At 55.3% G+C, this 21878-nt stretch overlaps 11 protein-coding genes across 11 annotated transcripts; 4 read left to right on the top strand and 7 right to left on the bottom strand.

Annotated features, from left to right (window-relative positions):
• Positions 1 to 650: 650 nt before the first annotated feature.
• On the top strand, positions 651 to 1703 carry KRP23_10565 (uncharacterized protein; the record flags this gene model as incomplete). The annotated part of the gene is made up of 1 exon (XM_067881031.1): positions 651 to 1703. One exon carries the CDS (start codon positions 651 to 653, stop codon positions 1701 to 1703), a length of 1053 nt encoding a protein of 350 aa, XP_067741314.1.
• Positions 1704 to 3513: 1810 nt separating this feature from the next.
• On the bottom strand, positions 3514 to 4419 carry KRP23_10566 (uncharacterized protein; the record flags this gene model as incomplete). Its single annotated transcript, XM_067881032.1, has 4 exons — positions 3514 to 3646; positions 3723 to 3827; positions 3900 to 4244; positions 4322 to 4419. 4 exons carry the CDS (start codon positions 4417 to 4419, stop codon positions 3514 to 3516), a joined length of 681 nt encoding a protein of 226 aa, XP_067741315.1.
• Positions 4420 to 5673: 1254 nt separating this feature from the next.
• KRP23_10567 (uncharacterized protein) lies at positions 5674 to 6325 on the bottom strand (the record flags this gene model as incomplete). Its single annotated transcript, XM_067881034.1, has 2 exons — positions 5674 to 5758; positions 5817 to 6325. 2 exons carry the CDS (start codon positions 6323 to 6325, stop codon positions 5674 to 5676), a joined length of 594 nt encoding a protein of 197 aa, XP_067741316.1.
• Positions 6326 to 6847: 522 nt separating this feature from the next.
• KRP23_10568 (uncharacterized protein) lies at positions 6848 to 7832 on the bottom strand (the record flags this gene model as incomplete). Its single annotated transcript, XM_067881035.1, has 2 exons — positions 6848 to 7588; positions 7734 to 7832. 2 exons carry the CDS (start codon positions 7830 to 7832, stop codon positions 6848 to 6850), a joined length of 840 nt encoding a protein of 279 aa, XP_067741317.1.
• A 332-nt stretch (positions 7833 to 8164) lies between these two features.
• Positions 8165 to 8780, top strand: KRP23_10569 (uncharacterized protein; the record flags this gene model as incomplete). The annotated part of the gene is made up of 2 exons (XM_067881036.1): positions 8165 to 8307; positions 8483 to 8780. 2 exons carry the CDS (start codon positions 8165 to 8167, stop codon positions 8778 to 8780), a joined length of 441 nt encoding a protein of 146 aa, XP_067741318.1.
• Positions 8781 to 9101: 321 nt separating this feature from the next.
• Positions 9102 to 9889, bottom strand: KRP23_10570 (40S ribosomal protein S2; the record flags this gene model as incomplete). The annotated part of the gene is made up of 2 exons (XM_067881037.1): positions 9102 to 9308; positions 9368 to 9889. 2 exons carry the CDS (start codon positions 9887 to 9889, stop codon positions 9102 to 9104), a joined length of 729 nt encoding a protein of 242 aa, XP_067741319.1.
• Positions 9890 to 10176: 287 nt separating this feature from the next.
• Positions 10177 to 12984, top strand: KRP23_10571 (ATP-dependent zinc metalloprotease FTSH 10, mitochondrial; the record flags this gene model as incomplete). The annotated part of the gene is made up of 4 exons (XM_067881038.1): positions 10177 to 10275; positions 10362 to 10473; positions 10548 to 11860; positions 11938 to 12984. The coding sequence occupies 4 exons, from the start codon at positions 10177 to 10179 to the stop codon at positions 12982 to 12984; spliced, it is 2571 nt and encodes an 856-aa protein (XP_067741320.1).
• A 295-nt stretch (positions 12985 to 13279) lies between these two features.
• Positions 13280 to 14107, bottom strand: KRP23_10572 (uncharacterized protein; the record flags this gene model as incomplete). The annotated part of the gene is made up of 1 exon (XM_067881039.1): positions 13280 to 14107. The coding sequence occupies one exon, from the start codon at positions 14105 to 14107 to the stop codon at positions 13280 to 13282; it is 828 nt and encodes a 275-aa protein (XP_067741321.1).
• Positions 14108 to 14883: 776 nt separating this feature from the next.
• On the bottom strand, positions 14884 to 16847 carry KRP23_10573 (Endoplasmic reticulum mannosyl-oligosaccharide 1,2-alpha-mannosidase; the record flags this gene model as incomplete). Its single annotated transcript, XM_067881040.1, has 6 exons — positions 14884 to 15078; positions 15158 to 15394; positions 15462 to 15792; positions 15861 to 15931; positions 16011 to 16136; positions 16209 to 16847. 6 exons carry the CDS (start codon positions 16845 to 16847, stop codon positions 14884 to 14886), a joined length of 1599 nt encoding a protein of 532 aa, XP_067741322.1.
• Positions 16848 to 17297: 450 nt separating this feature from the next.
• Positions 17298 to 17816, bottom strand: KRP23_10574 (Secreted RxLR effector protein; the record flags this gene model as incomplete). The annotated part of the gene is made up of 1 exon (XM_067895906.1): positions 17298 to 17816. The coding sequence occupies one exon, from the start codon at positions 17814 to 17816 to the stop codon at positions 17298 to 17300; it is 519 nt and encodes a 172-aa protein (XP_067741323.1).
• Positions 17817 to 21138: 3322 nt separating this feature from the next.
• Positions 21139 to 21582, top strand: KRP23_10575 (uncharacterized protein; the record flags this gene model as incomplete). The annotated part of the gene is made up of 2 exons (XM_067881041.1): positions 21139 to 21381; positions 21454 to 21582. 2 exons carry the CDS (start codon positions 21139 to 21141, stop codon positions 21580 to 21582), a joined length of 372 nt encoding a protein of 123 aa, XP_067741324.1.
• Positions 21583 to 21878: the final 296 nt, after the last annotated feature.

Raw genomic sequence — 21878 nt, forward strand, 5'->3', positions numbered from 1 at the left:
TTTAACACGATCCCAGCCGAGTTGCCGTGTTGCCCAGTTGCGGGCAGATCCAGCGATGACATTGCGCCGCGCTGCAGTCGACGCGACGGCCGTCGCATCGAGGCAAACTGGTTATTACGCGCCGCGGCGTAAACGGCCTAGCGTTTCCGCGGATTCGATCGCGGCGTCCACCGTACGGGTTCCATCTTAGATAATAGATTGAGCAGTGAATAACAGGCAGCGTCGGCAGCGTTCCTGCCTCGCAGGCAGACGCTGGATGGCTGAAGAAGGCCGGTGCCACACGAACCGGGTTGCCGAGCCCGGCATCATCGCGATTCCGCGGAAGTTTAGCTGGCTTGTTTCTGGCCGTACGAGCGCACGACGGCTCAGACAGCCGAATTGTATGCCGCATAGAGAGCGCCAGTCAGACAGAGTGTATGTTGCGGAAAAGAAGCAAGCCCAGCACAGCGCAAGCAGCCCCAACAGCAGAGCCTTCCGCCTTGCACCAGCCACGAGACCAATAGAGGCGCGTCCTTCGGCCCGTAACGAAACCCCGCGCCGCAGGAAAGGGGGAAAGCCGCCGCATTCACTCTCGACCCATTCCGCATCCGTACGCCACTCACTCGCTTGCTTGCCCCCCCCCCCCCCACTACTCCATTGCCAGCGGCAGAATGTGCTGGTGGTGCTGCATGCGCGTGCTGGAAAAGTGCCTGCCCCGCAACGACATCGTGCGCGAGCTGGCGCCGTATCTGCAGCACGTGCACCAGGACGACACGCTGGACGACGACACGCGCCGGGGAGGCGACTTGGGCGGGCCCTGGGTGCGCTCGCAGAGTCCGCGCGGCCTAGACAAGGACTCGGCCACGTCCAGCGACTCGCTGCGCCATGTGAACGCCAGCTACCCGCTGCGCCACAGCCTGGACTGCGAGCTCAGCCTGCAGGCGGACAGCGGCGCAAACCAGAGCAGGCCGCTCTGTAAGATGAGCGTGCGGAAGCCGGACAGGCGGCGGCCAGGATTACGCCAACGTGGCACTACAGAAGGAACAGAACGTGGCGGCCGAGCTGGCCGCAGTACAGGACGGATTCAGGACGCAATCGAGTCAAGAGAGAGGAGACGGACCATCTCTGCTTCATCTCACTCGGTGGAGGCCGAGAACGGGGTGGGAAGCAGCACGCAGACCGTGGAGATGTCGGGCTCGGAGTACTCCGGTGCAGGCTCCAACAGCACCGCAGCAGTGGGGAAGAAGACGTCGGTGCTGAAAATCAAGACGGACCTGGGAGACCTCACGCCCGTGCGGTGGGACAAGGTCGTGATTGTGCAGGTGTCAGTGCAGGGCTTCCGGGAGATGGTGAGTCAGGCTAAGGACCTCATGGAGGACGCCAAGCTACTGTATGAACATACGGTGCTCTCTCGACTGGCGTCCGAGTACGGCGGACAGGAGATCCTGAGCCACTCGAGGTCGGGGCTCTTTGTGATTGCGTTGCCTCGGAATTCCACGCTGCCAAGTGGTGTCTCGCTGCAGCTCAGTCTGGTGTATGCTGCGTGGAATGATAAATTGCTCAAGCAGTTTGACGACATGAAGGAAGTATCAGTGACGACAAACGGAAAGACCAGAAGAATTGCTGCTCTACCGCGGGTTCCGGGTCAGGATGGTCCACACGCTGACCCCGAATTACGCCGGAGACGTCGTTATCAGAGGCTGTTCAGTGGACAAAGACTGTGAGCGAGTATGCTCACGGAGGCCAGATCATTTTGAGCGACAACGTGTGGGACCGACTCAAGGAACAGCTTGTTCAGCTAGCAACCCTGTGGTGGAAGACCTCGGTTGTCACGCAGTTCTCGGGGACGAAGTATTGCTCAGCTTCTACTGCCGCGCGATCTGGAGCTACGACGGTTCCCTACTTTGAACAGCCCTCACCAGCTTTCGCTTGGCATGCGCGATGCCCCCTCTGCACAGAAGCCAGTGACGATGGTCTTCACGTTTATTGAAGGCGCTCGTCCGCTCGTTCGCTGTCACGCCGAAAGCTTGCAGATCGCATTAACACTGTGTATGGTAGCCCGTGAGCTCTGAGAAAACACAATGGCTACGAGTGCCAAGAATTGCAAGGAGATTTTATGCTGGCGTTTTTCACGCCTGCAAGCGCGATCTTGTGGTGTGGAGAATTCCAGCTACGCATCCGACAAAAGTTCCGCGAATGGGACCTGAGAACGAGAATCAAGCTCCGGTTCTCCATGTCGATGGGTATCGAGACCGGTGTGCCTGCAAGTGTGAGCCCACACAAAACAAGTGGACGCGCTGATTACTTCGGCAATATTGTAAACCAAACCGCCCGGATTGCTAAGGCTGCACATGGTGGTCAGGTGCTTATTGGTGGTGACGCATGGAGCGCTTTCTGTGCTGCTCAGGCTGTGTGCCAGAGCCAGCAATCATTACGAAGGCGGAAAAGATCAAGGATATTCCGGGTACCACAGTGTTCCAGTTCAAGGCACACGGCTACTACACTTTCAAGGGTATCTCGAAGCCAATCGGACTTATTGAAGCCATTCCAATTGAGTGCAGTCGCCCATGCTGAGCTTGGAGCTTGTGACCCTTGTGCGGGGTCATTCTCCAAAGGCTAAGCGGATTGAAGATGCTCAACTCACAAACCAGGATAAAACGACTGTGCCGGATGCTCCTGCGGAGTTAGTGCGGCTCCGCCACGGAGGTGAGCTGCCTAACTCAATCCGTGAAACGGAGTTCGATCTCAACCTATCGTGGGACGACAGCATTTTGTGTTCGAGGACATCGACGAAGAGGACGGTGAGATGGATGGTGAGAGTCATGGTCGGGGGTCGGCAGTCTGCGGCAGCGTGGCGCTTGCGGAGCGCTCTGGCTTACGAAATAGCACTCTCAATCATTCCAACTTATGGCACTGCTGCGGTCATCGGGCACCGAGAGGAACTCCAGTACACTCTCACAGCGCAGCTCCGCTAATGGACGCGGACCGAAGACATGGATAGAGTATAATCACCAGCAACCCGACGTAGCTGCTTGCTTGTGGTGCCTCGTTCGTGTCTCGAATGTTCGTATGTTTTCGTAGGAGAGGAAACGCATTGCCTGCTCTGATGAGGAGAGAGACTCGCAGTCATGTGGTAAGCTCAGTTGCATTCTAGCGCCGTTAATAAATTAATGCATTTAACGTTCTCAGCGACGAGAGCCTCGAGCCGAGTTGGGAGTTCTCCTGCCAGAAATGGTTGCTTGTGCCGGTGCTTGGAGTGGTGTTGCGTCGGGAGTGGTGGATGGCAAAGGTGCAACGGGAGATTTCCTAGTGTTGGCCTTTTCAAGATGCTGCTCCTTGGAGATGGGTTGATGGCGAAGCTGATGGGGCTGCAAAGGAGAGTACAGCCGTACCGAGAAGGATACGGAAGGCCGACGAGGAGATTGATGCGGCGACTGCAAGCGGTGCTCTTGCTGGCGCACTACGAGTGCTCGAAGCTCCGGATCAGCATCTAGCGTGAGCTGTACTCCTCGCCGAACGAGAGCCTCCATCAGCTTACCGCCGTTCGGGTTGAGAAGAGAGAGAACACGGAGGCGGGTGCGCCACTCGAGTGATACTGCTTGTGCGGGTGATTCCACGATTGTTGGAGCTCTGCACGATAGCGCGAGCTTCTTCCAGCTTGACTTCTCTACCAAATTCAGGTCCATGAAGGTATCGACAGGGTAAGTTTCGCATTCTCAACACGGAACAGGTAGAGCACAAACCTGGCGTAGCTTGCGCAAAGCATCATTTCCTTATACGCTTGCTGTGTCTGTCGGAAAGCCTTTCTTGCCTCAGCAAGGAACTCTGTCAGCAACCGCATTTTGGTGCTGAACGATGGGAAAAGGAAACAGGTCAGTTACTGAGCATGCTGATACCAGGTAAGAATTCGGGTAGCTCACCTCTTGGGGATCTTCACGACCTGAACGGAAGTCTGCTGTAGGCGCTGGAGCTCAATTGGAGTTAAAAGCATCTGCATATTGGTCAGCTTCTCATCCATTCCACCAAGCAATGCGATCGAACTAGCCCGAGAAAAGCTGCTCCGTTTTCTCCCGGCAGAACCAGGTGCGCTGCTACTACCCGCAGATCCGATGTTATTGAGAACCGAGTCTCTCCGTACTGTCAGGCGCCGCCCATCGTCGATGGTGTTGTTAAGCTGACGATCCATGCGTTGACGTTCGTGGTCAACAGTATCCCACCACATTGACAATGCTAGCATTCGAGCTCGGTTGCAATAGATAAAGGCCCTGCATAGCACCACGAACGCATTCATAGTTAGGACGACAGTACACCGACGTGATGTTGGTTAAGGGGTCGAGCTTACATGCCAGCCTTCTGCGCTTGGATGACTTTGCTTCGCCAGTGAACCATCACCCGGTTGAAGTTTCGAGTGGCATGGCTCTCGGTGAAGTGATCGAGCATGAATTGCCGTATCAAACTTGCATGCCGGGCTTTCCGACGACAACGTGCTCGCAAAAGAAGCTTCCACAGACATTTACGCAGCCAAGTGTACATAAGGACCGTGTGCTTGGACGCATGCCGCCATTTCCACTTGCGCCACATCCGCTGAATCGTGGACGCAGCAATACCTTCGACCTTTGGTATCAGAATACAATGCTTGGTCTGGACGAGCTGCTGGTGCCAACGATTCGAGATGGCTGCGAACGACACGACGTGGAGCCATACTTTGTGTCGTCGATAGCGCACCGTCACTTCAAGTTCGGCGGGCGATAGCTGCCGAGTAGGATTTACTCGACGCAGATAAGCCTCCCGCTTGGCTATTAGTCGATCGTCCTCTAGTTGAACAAGCTGCTCACGCTGTCGCCGTGCGCGCTCCATCCGCTCCTCGGTTTGTTTCTTCCTAGCGCGCCATGGTGGATGCCGAAGGCAGTCAGCCCAATGATTCTATAGCCACCAGTAGTAAAACGAACAGCACGCTTTCTACCTCTGTTCATGGTCTTCTGTTGATCGAGGCGTTCTTGCGCGCTCCTTATTCTCTCTAATTTTCTGAGGACAGTCAACATAAGCAACCTCGTGACTACTACGAAGAGGGCTTTACACGTACGTCGCTCGTATTATTCCTCTGCAAAGCAGAACGTCAAGCAATAAGCAATGGGCCAACAATACTAGTAGCTGATCAGAGAGCAGGGAACTTACAAGGCGGTACTGGTCTTGAATGTGCTCAACATCACGCTGAAAAGCAAGGTCATTTCAGTGTCAACATGGTATAAGTCACCCTTTGAGTCAGAAAGTATGTCTAAGCACCTGGAATGCTTCCCAAAGCGTTGGATCTGTGCGTAGATCGGCAATAAATCTGTGAATTCTGCACAATGAAAAGCGAGCGTCAACCTCATGGTGGCGTTCGTCTGTGAAGTCTCCGACAAGCTTCTTGCCTTTCTTCCGACCGTGGAGTCACCCGTGGTGTTCTCGGACTCGGTGGTGCACTTGAGCTAAGACCACCAGTTACACTCTGTACACGTGGGCTCACTCCGCCACCTCTGCGAGGACTCGAAGCGCTGTCGTTTGTATTGAATGGACTCCGAGGAGGTGAGGCTCGAGGTGACGAAGGTTTCTTTGATGCCTTGGGGGGTGCATGTGCTAGCGCGTTTGATCTGGTGGAATACGCAGCATTCAATGGGAATTCTCCACGGACAAGAGAGCCGCAAACAATGAGACTTACATCGCCCGCTGCAATCGCGCAGCTTCCTCTTCTGCATTTGGAACAGCTTCCCATTCGCCTACGGGGCGAGGAGCAGGATTTCTAGCAAAAAGCGAGTCAGCATTGTTCACTAACGACGCTGCAAACAGTAAATACGTACGCCCAGGACGACGGGAGCACGGACTGGCGGATGAAATCGAGAATGTGTTCACGAGGCAACCCCCACAGGAACAACGGGGACTGTTCATCGTCGCCCTGGTGCTGCTTTTCCTTCCTATTTTGCAGCACCTTGGTCCGATCTATGTGGTCACCTTCGACGCAAGCTTGTCGGCGATCATGGAACTGAGCACGCCACAATTTCTCGACGCCCTCGTCCGGGTCACGGACTCTCTGGAATATCTCTGTTGTACCAGGGTGGTCTGAGACTGGACGAGGCGATTGCAGAGCGCACATTTCCTGTCCTGCGACGGCAGCCACCGAGCGGCGTGACGCAGCCACCCCACCCTTTATCCCCCTGGGTGTTGCAGCTGACGGTCGGGTGACTCTGGCCGACGACGATGCGGCAATCCTCGAGTTTTTCGGTGCTGGTAGCTGGATCGCCGTCTCCTTAGCCAGATCGGCATTCTCGATCTGCTTGACCATCCATCCTTCCAGGCGGGCTTGCTGCATGCCGCTCGAAGCTAAATGCGCTTCCTCGTGAACCAGCTTGAAAACGCGACTAAAAATATGAAGGTGCTGCCACCGGATCAAGTCAAAAGCTGAGGACAACCGACGTGGACAGTCAAATGCCCGGCTCACGTTTCCAGTTGAAGCGAAGGTCCCACCTGAGGTGATAAGCAGCACAATGACAAACGCAGAACAGGAGCACAACTTTGACCGGCACAACTCATTCAACCGATATGTAGCCGACGCGCACGCACAGCCAGACAATCAAAAAGGCGTGCCCACGACGGGGTCGCAAAGCCTCCTCTCTCGTCTCCTACCTCGCTCCTAGTGAGCGATCATAACTTTGGACAAGGACGGCGTGGATCTAGCAACTCCGAATCACGTGGTCGTGAGCGTCGGGAACGTCTTGGGGGCGGATAGGGAAAAAGAGGGGGTGGCTGGAGACAGGTGACTTGGGCTGGAGGAGTTGAATGGGGCTGTGAGATCGGGTTCCATTCTTCTAGTAGATATTGCTGGCACACGCGCTTATTCCGTCAAGCCCATGTTCACCTCGCCGTTGAAGATGGCAGCCGCGGCCGCGAAGCGCTCGGCCTGCTGCTGCTGCAGCTCGGTCATGGCCATGAGGAAGGCGGGCTCCTGCTGGTACTTCATCATGGCAGCCTGGAGCACCTCGCGCGTGAGGCCGTGCTTGGCGTGGATCTCGGCCGACAGGTTGTCTGCGCGCTTGACATATCGCTGGTTGATGGCCTCCTCCTTGTTGTCCGGGTTCAGGTCCTTGACCTCGAGGCAGACTTCCTCCATGGCCACGTTGAGCGACTCCATGGTCTCCTGCATGATCTCGATGAACTTGGTGAGCGTGAGCTCGGCCGGCACCTCGACGTCGCTGAAGCCGCCGCCAGTCATCACGCGGTAGAGCTCCTGCAGCTTGGCCACGGCGTTGGCCACGTCCTTGTCGTCCTCCTCCTCGAAGTACTCGGTGGCCACCTTGACCTCGTCCTCCGTCGTCTGGAACTTGGCGTACACCTGAGACTCGATGGCCTTCATGGCCTCCTCGAACTGGCCCATGAGGTAGGACGCCAATTGGTCCTCGGGCAACGAACGGCCGCTCTGCGACGACTCCTGGCGGATCTTGGCCTCCAGCTTGGCCAGTTGCATCACGACCTGGCCCATCTGCGTGCAAATGGTCTCCAGGATGCTCAGCAGCTGCTCCTTGTGCAGGTTGGGCACCTCGCGCACGCCGTCGTCCTGCTTGGCCTTCTTGGCGTCCTGCAATAGAGGCAAAGCAACGTAGCGGATCAGTTGACTGTCATCAGGTGTACCATTCCGCATGGTACACACCACCAAAACCATCGCTGAGTTTGTCGACACGAGCGCACGACGCGCCCAACTAGGCAACAAACTGGCCACGTACGCTAGAGCTGCCGTTGCGGGTGAGCGCGAAGATCAGGAGGGCGGCGGCCGCCACGGCCGAGACGCCGGCGATCACCAGGGGCTTGGTCACCTGCACCATGCTACTGTGTGGGGAAGGGGGCGTTCTTGTGTGTGTGTGGTGGTGACAGCAAGGGCGTTCTTGTGTGTGTGTGGGCAGTCACCATTGGTGTCGAGGTGTGGGTAACCGGTACGCAGCCGATACAAATACCGGTACCCATCTAGCGAGAAAAACCTCGTTTTTGAGGTGAACCGACCAAATACCAGTATATGTATACCGTGACCTTCCATTTATTGCACACATACAAACGGTAAGTGAGAAATAGTGGCCTACAAAACCCACGTACAGGCTTTCAATACCGGTACTCTCGGAACGAAGCCAGCAATTTGCTGGGACCTTAGTGTGCAACAAACATGGACTCATGCACGGAAGACTCGACGTCGTACTGGAAGGGGCTGTGGCACGGCCTGCTCTTGACGCTGCCTGTCCTCGCCTTCCTCTATCGCAAGTGGACGGTGGCTGCCGCGCGTTCGGCGGTGCAGCAACCAGTGCTCGGGTACGAACGGCATTTGCAATGGGAATGAGGCTGTGGGTGAGATGATGCTAACACTGTAACAATTGCCCCCCTCCTATGCTTTACCGACCACAAGAACGTACGTTGGCTGCTTCCTCTTGACTCCCCACGATGGACATTCCAGTGTCTGAACATCGCTGTGTGTTTGTTGATGCAGGTCCTTCATGAACGAGCTGTTTGCGTTCGAGGTGGTGCTGGTTGCAGGCGCGGAGCTCAAGGCCGTGCGTGACCAGCTCAAGAGCGCTGAGGAGGCGACGCCCGTGAATGACAAGAAGGTGCAGGCGCTCCACGAGCGCGTGGTGGACATCGCCACCGTGCTGCAGAAAAAACTGGAGACCATCACACCGATTGTCTCGTTCCTGCTGGAGCAGAGCGTAGGCGTCATCAAGAACCACCACGCCGACAAGATCGCCGACACGCCAGAGACTGACGACGAGTCCAAGAAGGACAAGTAACGTTACAATGACTTTGCCATCCGTAGTTCAGCTCACCTTCAAGGGCGTGGATCATCAATAGAAAACAATAACAACGCTAGAAGAAGTTGTTGTAGAAGACGCACATGCTTTCTTCGTTTTGAAGTTACCCAGGGTCGACACCTACGCACCGTAGCGTCGCCCCGACGCTCTCCCCGAGTCCCTATCTCTACAAATGAGGGAGGTCGACACCGTCGCACCGTAGCGCTTCAGATCCACGCTTTCCCCCCTCGCTAAACCAAACTGCGCTTCCAAATCGTCCGTTTCTTGTTGAGAACAGAGTTCACTGCCAAATAAGGCCGCTTACTTCTTGATGGCGGTCTTGGCCAGGAAGTCCGTGTGCTCCTGGTACGGCGACGGGCCGAACGTGTGCTGCTCCCAGAGGTCCGGGGTCAGGTACGAGTAGGTGGCGCGCAGGGCGTAGAAGGTAGCCTTCACGAAGTTACCCAGGGTGCGCGTGTGGCCACGGGCCGAGGTGTAGCAGTCCTCAATACCGGCCATGCCCAGAAGCTTCTTGGGCACGGGGGCGGCACACAGACCGGTACCACGGGGGCCGGGATGAGGCGCACGCGGACGGAACCGCACTTGCCCGTCACCTTGTTGGGCACGGTGTGCGGGTTGCCGACCATACGTCCCCAGTAACCACGACGCACGGGGACGAGCGAGATCTTGGCCAGGATGATGGCGCCACGGATGGCGGTGGCCACCTCCTTGGCGCACTTGACACCAAGGCCGATGTGGCCGTTGCTGTCGCCCACAGCCACGAAGGCCTTGAAGCGCGTGCGCTGGCCGGCCGTCGTCTGCTTCTGCACGGGCATGATCTTCATGACCTCGTCCTTGAGCGACGCCTCCAGGAAGTGGTTGACGATCTCGCACTCCTTGATGGGCAGCGAGAAGAGGTAGATCTCCTCGAGCGAGTTGATCTTGCCCTCCTTTACCAGGCGGCCAAGCTTGGTCACGGGGACCCACTCCTTGGACTCGTCACGGCCACGGCCGCGACCGCGGCCACGGCCACGACCACCGCGGCCGCCACGGCCGCCACGGCCAAATCCTCCACGTTCTCCAGCGGGTGCAGGAGCAGCTTCAGCCATTGTCTTCGGTACTTCCTCTGCTTCTTAGGGGCGAAATGAACGAATACCCGCTCGGGGAAGGCGGCGCAAATGGCCTGGGGCGTTGACCGCCAGTCACTGCGGGGTGTCGCGCGAAGGTGCGTAATTCGGGATGTAGTGTTCAAAACACTAGATTATGTTCGGCACACCAATATAGGAATGATGGTACTGTACATTCAGACAACACGCAGGGCTAATATCGTGGGGCGGGTGGTCTGTATTGGATAAAGGGGGGAACGAGTGCTTAGTTCCGAGACTCCTCCGTGAAGATGATGCTGGCGACGACGTCGACGCAGCGCTTGCGCCGCGAGGCCGCCTCGGTGCTGCGCGATCCCCGTCAGGCACGGCGACTGCACTTGCTGCAGCAGGTGCGTCCCATTAGCGCTGCCAGGAGCGCAAGATACGCCGCCAATTGCAGCCGCTAACCCTATTTTTTTATTGTCTGGCCTTGCAGCAACTAGGCAACACGTTGCAGCGCAGCGGCATGCAAGGATTCCTGCGCGGATCGCAACAGAATCCAGCGCTAATGCGTCAAATGCTGCAGTCCACGAGGCCGCACTCGTTCCGTACGTCATTTTGACACGTTGCAATGCCTTGAAGAGGACTCATTTTTACAATAATATGATGTTTTGTTGAGTAGTACGCAAGACAAACGCGGAGAAGCCGCTGAGCTGGGCGACGTGGCTGTCGGAGAACATTCCCAAGGGCTTCGGCCGCTTCTACCCGAAAAACGGCGGCAAGGTCGGACCGCCCAAGACGGCCCCCAAGACAGGAGAGAAGGGGGCGGCAGACGTGAAGAAGCTGAGCTCCAAGACGGCGGAGAAGAAGGCTGGTGGCAGCGGAGGCTCGTCGGGAGGCGGCGGTCCGAGTGGCAAGGATGGCATGGCGTACCTGGTCCCATTGGCTGTGGCGGCGCTGTTCCTGTCCGACTTGGCGTCGATCGACAAGCCGATGCAGGAAGTTACGTACCAGGAGTTCCGCAACACGTTCTTGGAGTCGGGACGCGTAGAGAAGCTGGTTGTGGTCAACAAGAAGTACGTCAAGGTGTTCTTGAACGACATGGCTGGTGCTTCATCGCCCGTTGCGTCGAGCTCTGTTCCGGGAGGTAGCACCGACTTCTCGGACTGGCAGGACCCCCATGCCAAGGGCCAGCGCGAGTACGACTTTGGCGCTGAGCCGGAACACCACGCGGGTGGTGGCGGTCGCGGACTGAACGTGCCTGGTATGGGCTCGCGCGGTGGCGCTACTGGACGCCCGATCTCCAGTCCTACGTACTACTTCAACATTGGCAGTGTGGAGGGCTTTGAGCGACAGATTGAGCACGCACAGCACCAGATGGGCATCCGCCCGCACGACTACATTCCGGTGCAGTACAGCAGCGAGATTAGCTTCACATCGGAGCTGATGAAGTTCCTGCCGACTATGGTGCTGATCGGATTCCTCCTCATGTCCATGCGTGGCATGGGTGGTGGCGCCGGAGGCGGCGGCGGCGGCCTTGGCAACATTTTCAAGGTTGGCAAGAGCCCGGCAAAAAAGATCACGAAGGAGGACATCAAGATCTCGTTCAAGGACGTTGCCGGCGTGGACGAGGCAAAGAAGGAAATCATGGAGTTCGTGGACTTCCTTCGCAACCAAAAGCGCTTCACGGAGCTTGGAGCGAAGATCCCCAAGGGCGCGCTGCTCGTTGGCCCGCCCGGTACGGGCAAAACGTTGCTGGCGAAGGCCACGGCTGGCGAGGCCAGCGTGCCGTTCTTCAGCATCTCTGGTTCAGACTTCATCGAAATGTTCGTTGGTGTGGGTCCCTCGCGTGTACGTGACCTGTTCAAGGAGGCTCGCGCGAACGCTCCATGCATTGTGTTCATCGATGAAATTGATGCTGTGGCCCGTGCACGAAGCAAGGGCAACTTCTCCGGCGGCAATGACGAGCGTGAAAACACGCTCAACCAGCTGCTGGTGAGATGGATGGTTTCAACTCGAGTGAGGGTGTGGTGGTGCTTGCTGGTACGAACCGCGCCGATATTCTTGACAAGGCCATCCTGCGTCCCGGTCGATTCGACCGGCAGATCACTGTGGACGTCCCGGATATCAAGGGCCGTCGCGAGATCTTCAAGGTTCATCTCCAGGGGCTCACGTTGGATGGCAAGGTGGACGACTTCGCTCGCCGAATGGCTGCTCTGACGCCTGGCTTCGCTGGTGCCGAGATTGCCAATATTTGTAACGAGGCCGCCATTGTGGCCGCTCGACGGAATGGTAAGAGCATCTCGTTCAAGGACTTCGAGCAGGCCACGGACCGTGTGATCGGGGGACTAGAGACTAATCGCATCATGTCGCCCGAGGAGAAGAAGACGGTGGCATACCACGAGGCTGGACACGCTGTGGCTGGCTGGTTCTTGGAGCACGCCGACCCGTTGCTGAAGGTGACCATCGTGCCCCGCGGCAAGGGTTCGCTCGGCTACGCGCAGTACCTCCCGAAGGAGGTCGCTCTGCACAGCAGCGAGGCGCTCACCGACATGATGTGCATGGCGCTGGGTGGCCGCGCTTCGGAGTTCGTGAACTTCGATGGCCGTATCACGACGGGCGCCTCTGACGATCTGCGTCGGGTAACGCAGATTGCCTACTCGATGGTGCAGCTGTACGGCATGAACGACCGCGTGGGTCAGCTCTCGTTCCCGAAAGATGAGGGCTCGTACCCAGACAAGCTTTACAGTGACAAGACGTCGGAGGTTATGGACGAGGAGGTGCAGAAGATCGTACACAACGCTTACGAGCGCACCAAGCAGCTGCTGCAGGACAAGCAGAACCAACTGCATGAGCTGGCCGAGGAGTTGCTGCAGAACGAGACCATCAACCACTCGGACATTGTGCGGGTCCTGGGCCCGCGTCCGTTTGGCGGCAACAAGACATACACAGAGTTCGTGGAGGAGTCCTGGAAGGACGCTGACAAATATGAGGCAGACAAGGCCAAGACGTCCGAGGCAACACCCGAGGCGACGGCCACTGCGAAGGCTAGCGAGGAGAAGACCGAGGCGGCCCCGTCCAGCGAGGGCGACGACGCCAAGGACGACGACAAGAAGTAGCTGCTGCTTCCCGAGTCAGTCACCCCACCATAAACGCACCAACACGAGCAATGCAAACAATACACGACCGCGATGACTGTTGTACATGTATTGCCCGCAAGCCTTTATACAGCTGGCAAGGAGCGCCATCGCTTTAGAATATCCTTACACTAAATGGACGCGTCGGCTTCGCGCCGGTCAAAGCCAGCATCCTTCCTTCCTCTCTCTCCCGCCTTGAAGCTCACTTTCGAATCCTTATAAAGAGCACATGCAACGGCCTTGGGTTCTTCTCAACGGGGACTTGTCTTCTCTTCCGTCACATGGAGTTGCGGTGCTGGAAGCCGTTTCGGAACGTGAAGGCGCGTTCGAGGTGCGACGACAGGTTGAGCGTGCGGATGACCTCCTTGAGCGGCATGCGCGTCACGTCGATGTCGTTGATGGCGCAGAGCACGCTGCCTTTCTTGACGAGGCCGCTGTTCTCGATGGTGCTCTTGCGGCCGTCGTACTTGCGCACGAAGCCGTCCACGACGGGCGCACCTGAGTCGTCACGGTCCACCTGCAGCACGAGGCCGCAGGGTCCAGGCGGCACGATGATGGTGATGAGCGGGTTGGCGCGCTGCTTCCAGTCCTCCTCGGTCACAGACTCGTCGTCCAGGGAGCTGTCGCCCTCCTCGGCCGGGAACGAGTACGAGTTCCAGGCCATTTGCCGCTGTTTTCTTCGCACTCCCGAGGCTGGGTCCTCGTCCTCGTCCGAGCCCGCGCTGCTCTCTGTGGTCGTGAGGCTGCTGCCCAGCGCAAGGCGCGAGCTCAGCAGGTTGAACTTGCTGCGCGGACTGAGCGGCGGCTCCTGCAGCTTGGCCCGGAAGGCATCGGCGTAGGCCTGCGCGCTGCCATGTCGACCGCCGTGCGCATCGTCTCCGACTTCGTCGTGCGCGTCGTCCGAGAGCGCGTACGTCTCTCCGCGACTCAGCAGCAGCGAGCTGTGCTCCGGGTGCTGTAAGTGCTGGTACTTGGGCGGGAAGGCGCCGTACTTGCCCACGACGGCGGCCACGCGCCCGGCCTTGAGGCTGCCCAGGCGGTCGTAGCCCAGGCCGTTGAGGCCCTGGTCCTCCGGCCCGCCGCACGAGCACAGCGCTGCGCCCATGGGATCGGTCGCGCGAATTGGATCTCCTTCGGTTGTGGAGTCTGGCTTCCCGTGATGCGAATTATAGTTTGGCGCAGAGACGAGTGGAAGGTGTATAGACATGGATGGTCAGGATTGGTTGAAAAAGGGGAGCAGGAAAGCAGAGTTTCGACGAATGGAAAGACGGGGAGCACAGCCATGGCATGGAGGCTGTCCCAAGGAGAGAGGGCTTCGCTCTCTCTGTTGTGCCCTGCTCAACGACGCGTTCCGCTGAAGCGGCGAGGGTGGAGGCTTCGCAGTGAAGTTCACTGGAGCAGGCTTGAGACAAATTGCATCGTGAGGCTGGTGGCCAGAACAATTCGGGAATGCGTTTTCAGAAGGGACGGACCAAAAATGTGTGCTTGCGCAAAAAGGGGACACAAATCATAAATTGAAAAAACCTACAATAATTGATGGCGTGTGGGTAGCTTAAATATCACAAAAGACCTGTATCATCTGATATACCTGCTGAAAATAATCAGTTTGTATTATGTTGCTTGATTGATCGTTATGTTGCTTGAGAGAAAGAGTTGAAGTTGGATCGCACAGCGTCAATGGCAGCAAGGGCTCGCTTGCCTTGGTCAATGGCGGCAGCAAGAAGGCATTCGGCGCTGCGAGAAATCGGTCATCACACGAGACCCCGAGTGCTGGCATCAACTGGACGTGGAGTTTGGGTGGGAAGGAGCAACCGCTGAATCGAAGGCATGCTGGCCTGCCATCAAAGAGGTCGGGGTTATTATATTGAAACTCCGTCTCGCTTACCGCCACACCGGGAACGGGTGCGCCTCCGTGTTGAACACAATCTCGTCGAGGGCCAGAATGTCGGCGTCCGAGAAGAGCAGGAACAGGTACTTGAGCGTCTCCGCGACGAAGAAACTCTCCATTGGCCCCTCTTTCGTCGACGGTATACCGCGCCAGACATTCATCGTGCTGCGGTATCCACCTTGTGAAACCTGTGACGGAATGCGCAAATCGGTTAGCGACTGGATCGTCAGTCGTGGGCGATCTGAGACCACCGGCCATTCAACGCACCTTGCTGTGCTTTTCAAAGGCTTCCATGATGACGCGTCCGTGCTCGCGGTAGATGTCGTCCCCCGTGACACGATGGAGGATCATCAAGCTCTCCACAGTCTCGGGTCGCAGAATGTTGTAGTCTTGGGTCGTGTGCGCGTACAACTCGCCATCGTTTTCTTGAGAGTCCTGAGTGCTGGCTTCAGTGGCGAACTGGGTGATCTCGGGGGACAAGTGCGATGCAGACTGCAGATACATCTACGATCTCGCAAGCCCCCATGAACACAATGGACATTTCACTAAAAACAAATGGAGGAGCAAGTACCTGGGCACACGTTTCGGTGAGTTCCTTGGCCAGCTCCAGGTGAGAGGTCGGCATGCCGTGATGATATCCGAGCGCAAGCATGCCTGGTACAAAGCAAGTCAAATGCTCCATGGCAGGGTCGAGCTCCCCGGTGGCGATGCGTTTGCCGACAAACGCGTAGTTTGATGGATACGAGCGGCCGACCAGCTCAGCTTGCATCCCTGCCACAGCCGTGACGTACATCTCTCTCATGTGGTCGTCCTTCTTGCCAGAGAGCAGCCACTGCTTCAAGAGATACTCGTAGTGGCTGTCGCCAAGTGCACCGACTGAAATGTCCGAACCTGGCTGTCCCCTAGCGCATCCATAACAATGGTAAACGCTTTGAGCGCATTCGAAACGCAGAAACATTGGCCTGCTTACCGCATACTGTTCCAGTCCACCATAACGGGGATCAATCCGTTCGGGTAATGCATTCTAACCAGGTCGGACATCTTCAGATTCGAATGACATACATCGTGGATCAGTACATGACACTTCTCTCACAACGTTTGTTAGCGTGACTTCACTTACGATGCTGTTGACGTGGTCCACCTGGAGCAGGAACGAATCGTCTGCCGTGGCGTGAGCGAGGTACGCAAATTCGAGTTGAAAGGTCCCTGCCTCGGATAGCAGCGGTTCTTCGTAGCTCAAACGATACTGCGACATCAGCAGCAATAACAACCCGTCAGAACCCTTCATAGAAGCACTTCATGACAACATGTGTCTTACCGTAAGGTCAACCGACCGACACGGCACGTAGTTTCCACACGTGAAGGCCGTCTGAAGCGCTTTCCCAAGGCTGTGAGCGAGGGTCAGGAAGTGCTGCTCGCCAGAAAGGTAGTAAGCCGACAACAACCCTCCCAGGGATCGGATCGTGACCTCGAAGAAGCTCACGGTACTCTCCCGGAACATGGTCTCACTTAAGTTTGCCTTCACCCACGCACTCGCCTCGTCGAATTCGTCATGCAGCCCCATCACAAACAAAGTGTCTAGTGAATCGACCGTCGTGAGCGCCATATCGTGACCGTACACGTTCCCCCCCTCGAGGTTCGGCATGCCCAGGTAGTCGCTCCACCCTGCAAATTTGCGGTATCCGTGCCAAGCGTGACGCGTCATGTTCACCACTTTTTCTTGGTCTTCATTGAAATGCTCGGATTGTTTCTTGTAGACCGCTCGCAGACTCGAGGCTATCGGAGTGGGCTGGTGACGCCCTGCTCGCAAGAATTGACGGGATCCTTGCTCCCCAGACATGGCAGGGAGGTAGATGAGGTGCGCGTACGTAAACAGAAAGAGACTCAGCGCCGCCATGGCTGCCACCATCGCCCACAGCAGCTTCTGCGCCGCGCCACGCTTCACATACACCACCATCCTTCATCGCAATATACGCGTCCTCTCCACAACGCATCGGTTGATGCGTCGAAGATTTATGGACGCGACCTTCCTACCGCTGAAACGGGTGCTGGTGTGTGTAGTAACTGCTCAGACTAAGCCTCAGTCGAGTGGGCTGTTCAGAAGATTGACACGAAGAGAAGAACAAGATGACCGAGGACCCCACGAGTGTGTAAATTGACGTACGGCTAATAAAGCTACTGTAGTCTGATCGGAGACTTGAGTGTGGACATGTGAGACTTGGATACGCGGGCCCGAAGCTCAGTCTCGATGTCATTCACTGAAAACCCAACTGATCGATTGAAAATTCACGAAAGCCTTTGACGGCACATCGAAAACTGGCATGCCAACGTAGAGTGACGGACTCACGGTGAATGCGACCTCCATGCAGACTAAAATATAGCCTTGAGCGTTGACACGCTCACAATGTCATGTAGCGGCCACCTTGGCCCTCCAGATTGCTGAATACTCCAACCAAAGCTCGAAGTTAGGTTTTTGCCTTGCGATCGCTGGCTCTAGTCCTTTCAATCCATAATACTCGAGAACGAAATTGGGGTCCTTTCTCGACTTCAGCCAATATCGAAATTGTAGGTTCTTCTCGGTCTTGGGGAGCTTCGCCTTCTTCGCGAGGTTGAGCAACTTACCCAGAACGGCAGACTGGAATCCCCGTTCCTCGGCAGCAGCAGCGTCCTTGTCGTCCGCTTCAGCTGCATCGACGCTTCTCAAAACTCGCTTACTTGGGCCTTCGCCACCTGAAGCCAAGTTGGTGGTCTTGATCCGGTAGGAGCTCGTGGCCGATGAGAGGACTTCGCTGGTTACAGCGAGAAAAATCACGATCGCAAGCAAGCCATTATACTTTCCATGCTTCTTGTTTGTTGGTGAGCGCTGGAGTCGAATGGAGAGAGTTGGAATATGAAAGCATCGTACTACGGTATAATACGTGCGCATACGAACGATTTCGCCTCGGATGTGCAGTCATCATTGCAGTTATCTGTGCCGAAGTGTCGTCATCAGAAAAAAAAAATGTTTTTAAAATACATTCACGCTTTCATATTAATAATAGCGCGACCTCAATGTGCCAGTAGTCTTTAATGCTGATTCAACAATCCTGTAAACGTTTCTCAGTATTTGTCTCGACCAGCAGTGCAGCTCCAAGTGATACAGTACAAAAAAAACATAATAGTTAATTAGGATTAAAACAAGTATATTTTAGAAAGTCATTGAGGAGGACGGATGTCAGTTTGCGCTCGTTGGGATGCGAGCTTACTACAGTTGCATGTATACTGGTAGCCTTTTATCATTAAGGCTACATTCACCCTTCTTTGACCTCCCACCATACCTCGCTTGAAGTCAGATTGGGGGATAAATGTATTATATACTATACTAGTATTGAAAGCTTAAGAGGAGCGAATTGGCTGGCACTTACTTTTTTTACCAATAGTAAGAGCAAGACGGACTTTTATCTAACGTATACGTACAGCCAATTTTCAAAATTAACATATGCTCACTGTGCCTGATCAAGCTGGATATCAGCTCAAAGAAAGACTACCTGTACCGTTTTTTTTGTATGCTTCGAAACGTGCCAGTGCCAAGTACAGATGTCCCCGGCAAATGTGCAACTGCAAGCAGCAATTACCTCGCACAGGTAGTACATGTGCATGGGATTTGAAATTGGTCGGGGATGTACTGAGGTAGGTACAACGTGGAGGGAAAATGTTCGCGATGCGCGAGGCTTCTAGCACGTGGAAACAATAAATTCAGAGTAACTTAGTACTTTTGCATCTATATGGCACCTGTGCGAATCTTGCAACTTCGCAGTCTTTATTGGTCCGACCTTTGCAGATTTGGCGAGGACGTCTGTATACATGTAATAGCGCTTCGATTCAGCTTATCATACCAGATGTGGTATAATACTTGCTTTATGATCAACAGCCTGGCTGGTAGCCGATGGTCGGTCGATGTGATTCCTGAAATCACAATTTTTAGTCGTACCAAAAGCGAATCAAACCAGTTGTAATTTTCAACCGGTCCACGTAGTTCATGTCACACGGCGTGAGCCAGTACTCACGTTCTTTGTGCATGTACCTTGGAGTCCAAGTTGGACAGCTTCAGTGTTGATTTATGCGCTTCGTAAGCTGCCGTCGGACTGTCCCACTGACAGCGTGTCATATGTTGCTGAATTATCATCGAGATTTACACTAGGTTTTACTATGTGTCCTCCAGCCAACAATGATTTTGGCGTGCATTTCGTACGACAACTCGTCATACGACAGACTGAGCTATATCATTGGCTAAAATCGCTCAGAGCACCTCATAGTCTCCAGTTCCCAGTCCCCAGCATTTTCCCATGCCCCATCGTTCTGCGCAATCGTCCTCCCGAGAAGCAATGGTTTTACTCTGAGCTCCTCAGCGCCACCCACCGAGTCTCTTAACACGGAGAACGTTCGCCGCGCATGTACAACCTCCGGGACTAAAACGGCTTACCGCAGCTATCGCCGCGACATTGCTGCATGGATTCATGCGACTAAAACGGATTCTGCAAGGTACTTTGACTCTAACGGTGAAACTGACGTCAATGTATTTACGCCGAAAGATTTGGAGGCCTTTTTGCTAGCTAAGATGAACGACACTGAAAAAAAACTCTCAAGGTTACAACCCTCAGCAGCTATCGAAGTGCTATTAAAGACATCTTCCGGCAGAAGAAACTGCCACTCGCTGCCACCTAATGAAGACATTTTTCTCCGGTCTGAAGCGCATCGAAGCGAGCGCAACACCAGAGAGGAGCAGCACAGGTGATCTATCTACGAGGAGGAAGCGGCAAACCTATTCAGAGTGGCGAATTACGATGCAGCACATTTCTGCAGCAATTGAACGCGAGACTGGAGCGCAACCACCTACCTCTATGGCTGAACAGCAGGCAGCGATGCTGTGTATTACTGGAGTGAACGGTCTGCCGATTAGCTCTTCTCGTCGCTCTCGTCGGTTAACACAGCTCAAGATCACCATAATGCTTTGTCTAGTTAGGGAGAGAGAGCAACAACGCTCATTTAGACAGAGGAAGAGAAGACGCCAAGCATAAATGCACTTACTTGAGCACTCTGCTTCAGTTTTGTCGCGCTTGCCGGATACTTTTGACCAATGGTATCATTTAGTTCGAACTGTCGTCAAACTGCCGTACGAATCCTCGGCACAAGTGATTCATGCAGTGATAATTGATCATTGCTAGTGATCATATTGATCTGACTGACTATTTCCCACAGAAAGTGCAGGTAAATAACACGCCAGCTTGTGAGCCGCCAGCACCGCACTCAGAAGCTCGCGCAGCAGCAGCAGGTGCTTATCACGATCGTGCTAGAAACTCCACATGCGGTAAAAATGCCTTCGTCGCCTAAAGGGACGGAGTTTAGACTCTGCGTTCCATACCATACGAGACTACTCGCTCTCTTACCAAAACCCACGCTATAGGATAGGGAACAAACAAGAAGGCGGTGAGCGCAATCGCTGAGTGTGTTCGTCTGGCGCAAGCACGATGTTCGTGCAACTGGATCACTGCATTTACTGCACCACTGCGTAAAGTACCGCAAGCCAAGCTGAGCTTCGGGCCCGCGTATCCAAGTCTCACATGTCCACACTCAAGTCTCCGATCAGACTACTAGCTTTATTAGCCGTACGTCAATTCACACACTCGTGGGTCCTCGGTCATCTTGTTCTTCTCTTCGTGTCAATCTTCTGAACAGCTCACTCGACTGAGGCTTAGTCTGAGCAGTTACTACACACACCAGCAGCACCGTTTCAGCGGTAGGAAGGTCGCGTCCATAAATCTTCGACGCATCAACCGATGCGTTGTGGAGAGGACGCGTATATTGCGATGAAGGATGACTCGGTGGTGTATGTGAAGCGTGGCGCGGTGCAGAAGCTGCTGTGGGCGATGGGGCAGCCATGGCGGCGCTGAGTCTCTTTCTGCTTACGTACGCACACCTCATCTACCTCCCTGCCATGTCTGGGGAGCAAGGATCCCGTCAATTCTTGCGAGCAGGGCTCACCAGCCCACTCCGATAGCCTCGAGTCTGCGAGCGGTCTACAAGAAACAATCCGAGAATTTCAATGAAGACCAAGAAAAAGTGGTGAAACATGACGCGTCACGCTTGGCACGGATACCGCAAATTGCAGGGTGGAGCGACTACCTGGGCATGCCGAACCTCGAGGGGGGGAACGTGTACGGTCACGATATGGCGCTCACGACGGTCGATTCACTAGACACTTTGTTGTGATGGGGCTGCATGACGAATTCGACGAGGCGAGTGCGTGGGTGAAGGCAAAATTAAGTGAGACCATGTTCCGGGAGTACCGTGAGCTACTTCGAGGTCACGATCCGATCCCTGGGAGGGTTGTTGTCGGCTTACTACCTTTCTGGCGAGCAGCACTTCCTGACCCTCGCTCACAGCCTTGGGAAAGCGCTTCAGACGGCCTTCACGTGTGGAAACTACGTGCCGTGTCGGTCGGTGACCTTACGGTAAGACACATGTTGTCATGAAGTGCTTCTATGAAGGGTTCTGACGGGTTGTTATTGCTGCTGATGTCGCAGTATCGTTTGAGCTACGAAGAACCGCTGCTATCCGAGGCAGGGACCTTTCAACTCGAATTTGCGTACCTCGCTCACGCCACGGCAGACGATTCGTTCCTGCTCCAGGTGGACCACGTCAACGCATCGTAAGTGAAGTCACGCTAACAAACGTTGTGAGAGAAGTGTCATGTACTGATCCACGATGTATGTCATTCGAATCTGAAGATGTCCGACCTGGTTAGAATGCATTACCCGAACGGATTGATCCCGTTATGGTGGACTGGAACAGTATGCGGTAAGCAGGTCAATGTTTCTGCGTTTCGAATGCGCTCAAAGCGTTTACCATTGTTATGGATGCGTAGGGGACAGCCAGGTTCGGACATTTCAGTCGGTGCACTTGGCGACAGCCACTACGAGTATCTCTTGAAGCAATGGCTGCTCTCTGG

Source organism: Phytophthora ramorum, assembly GCF_020800215.1.
Source record: "Phytophthora ramorum isolate Pr-102 chromosome Unknown Phyram_PR-102_s0010, whole genome shotgun sequence".
NCBI classification, from domain to species: Eukaryota; Oomycota; class Peronosporomycetes; order Peronosporales; family Peronosporaceae; genus Phytophthora; species Phytophthora ramorum.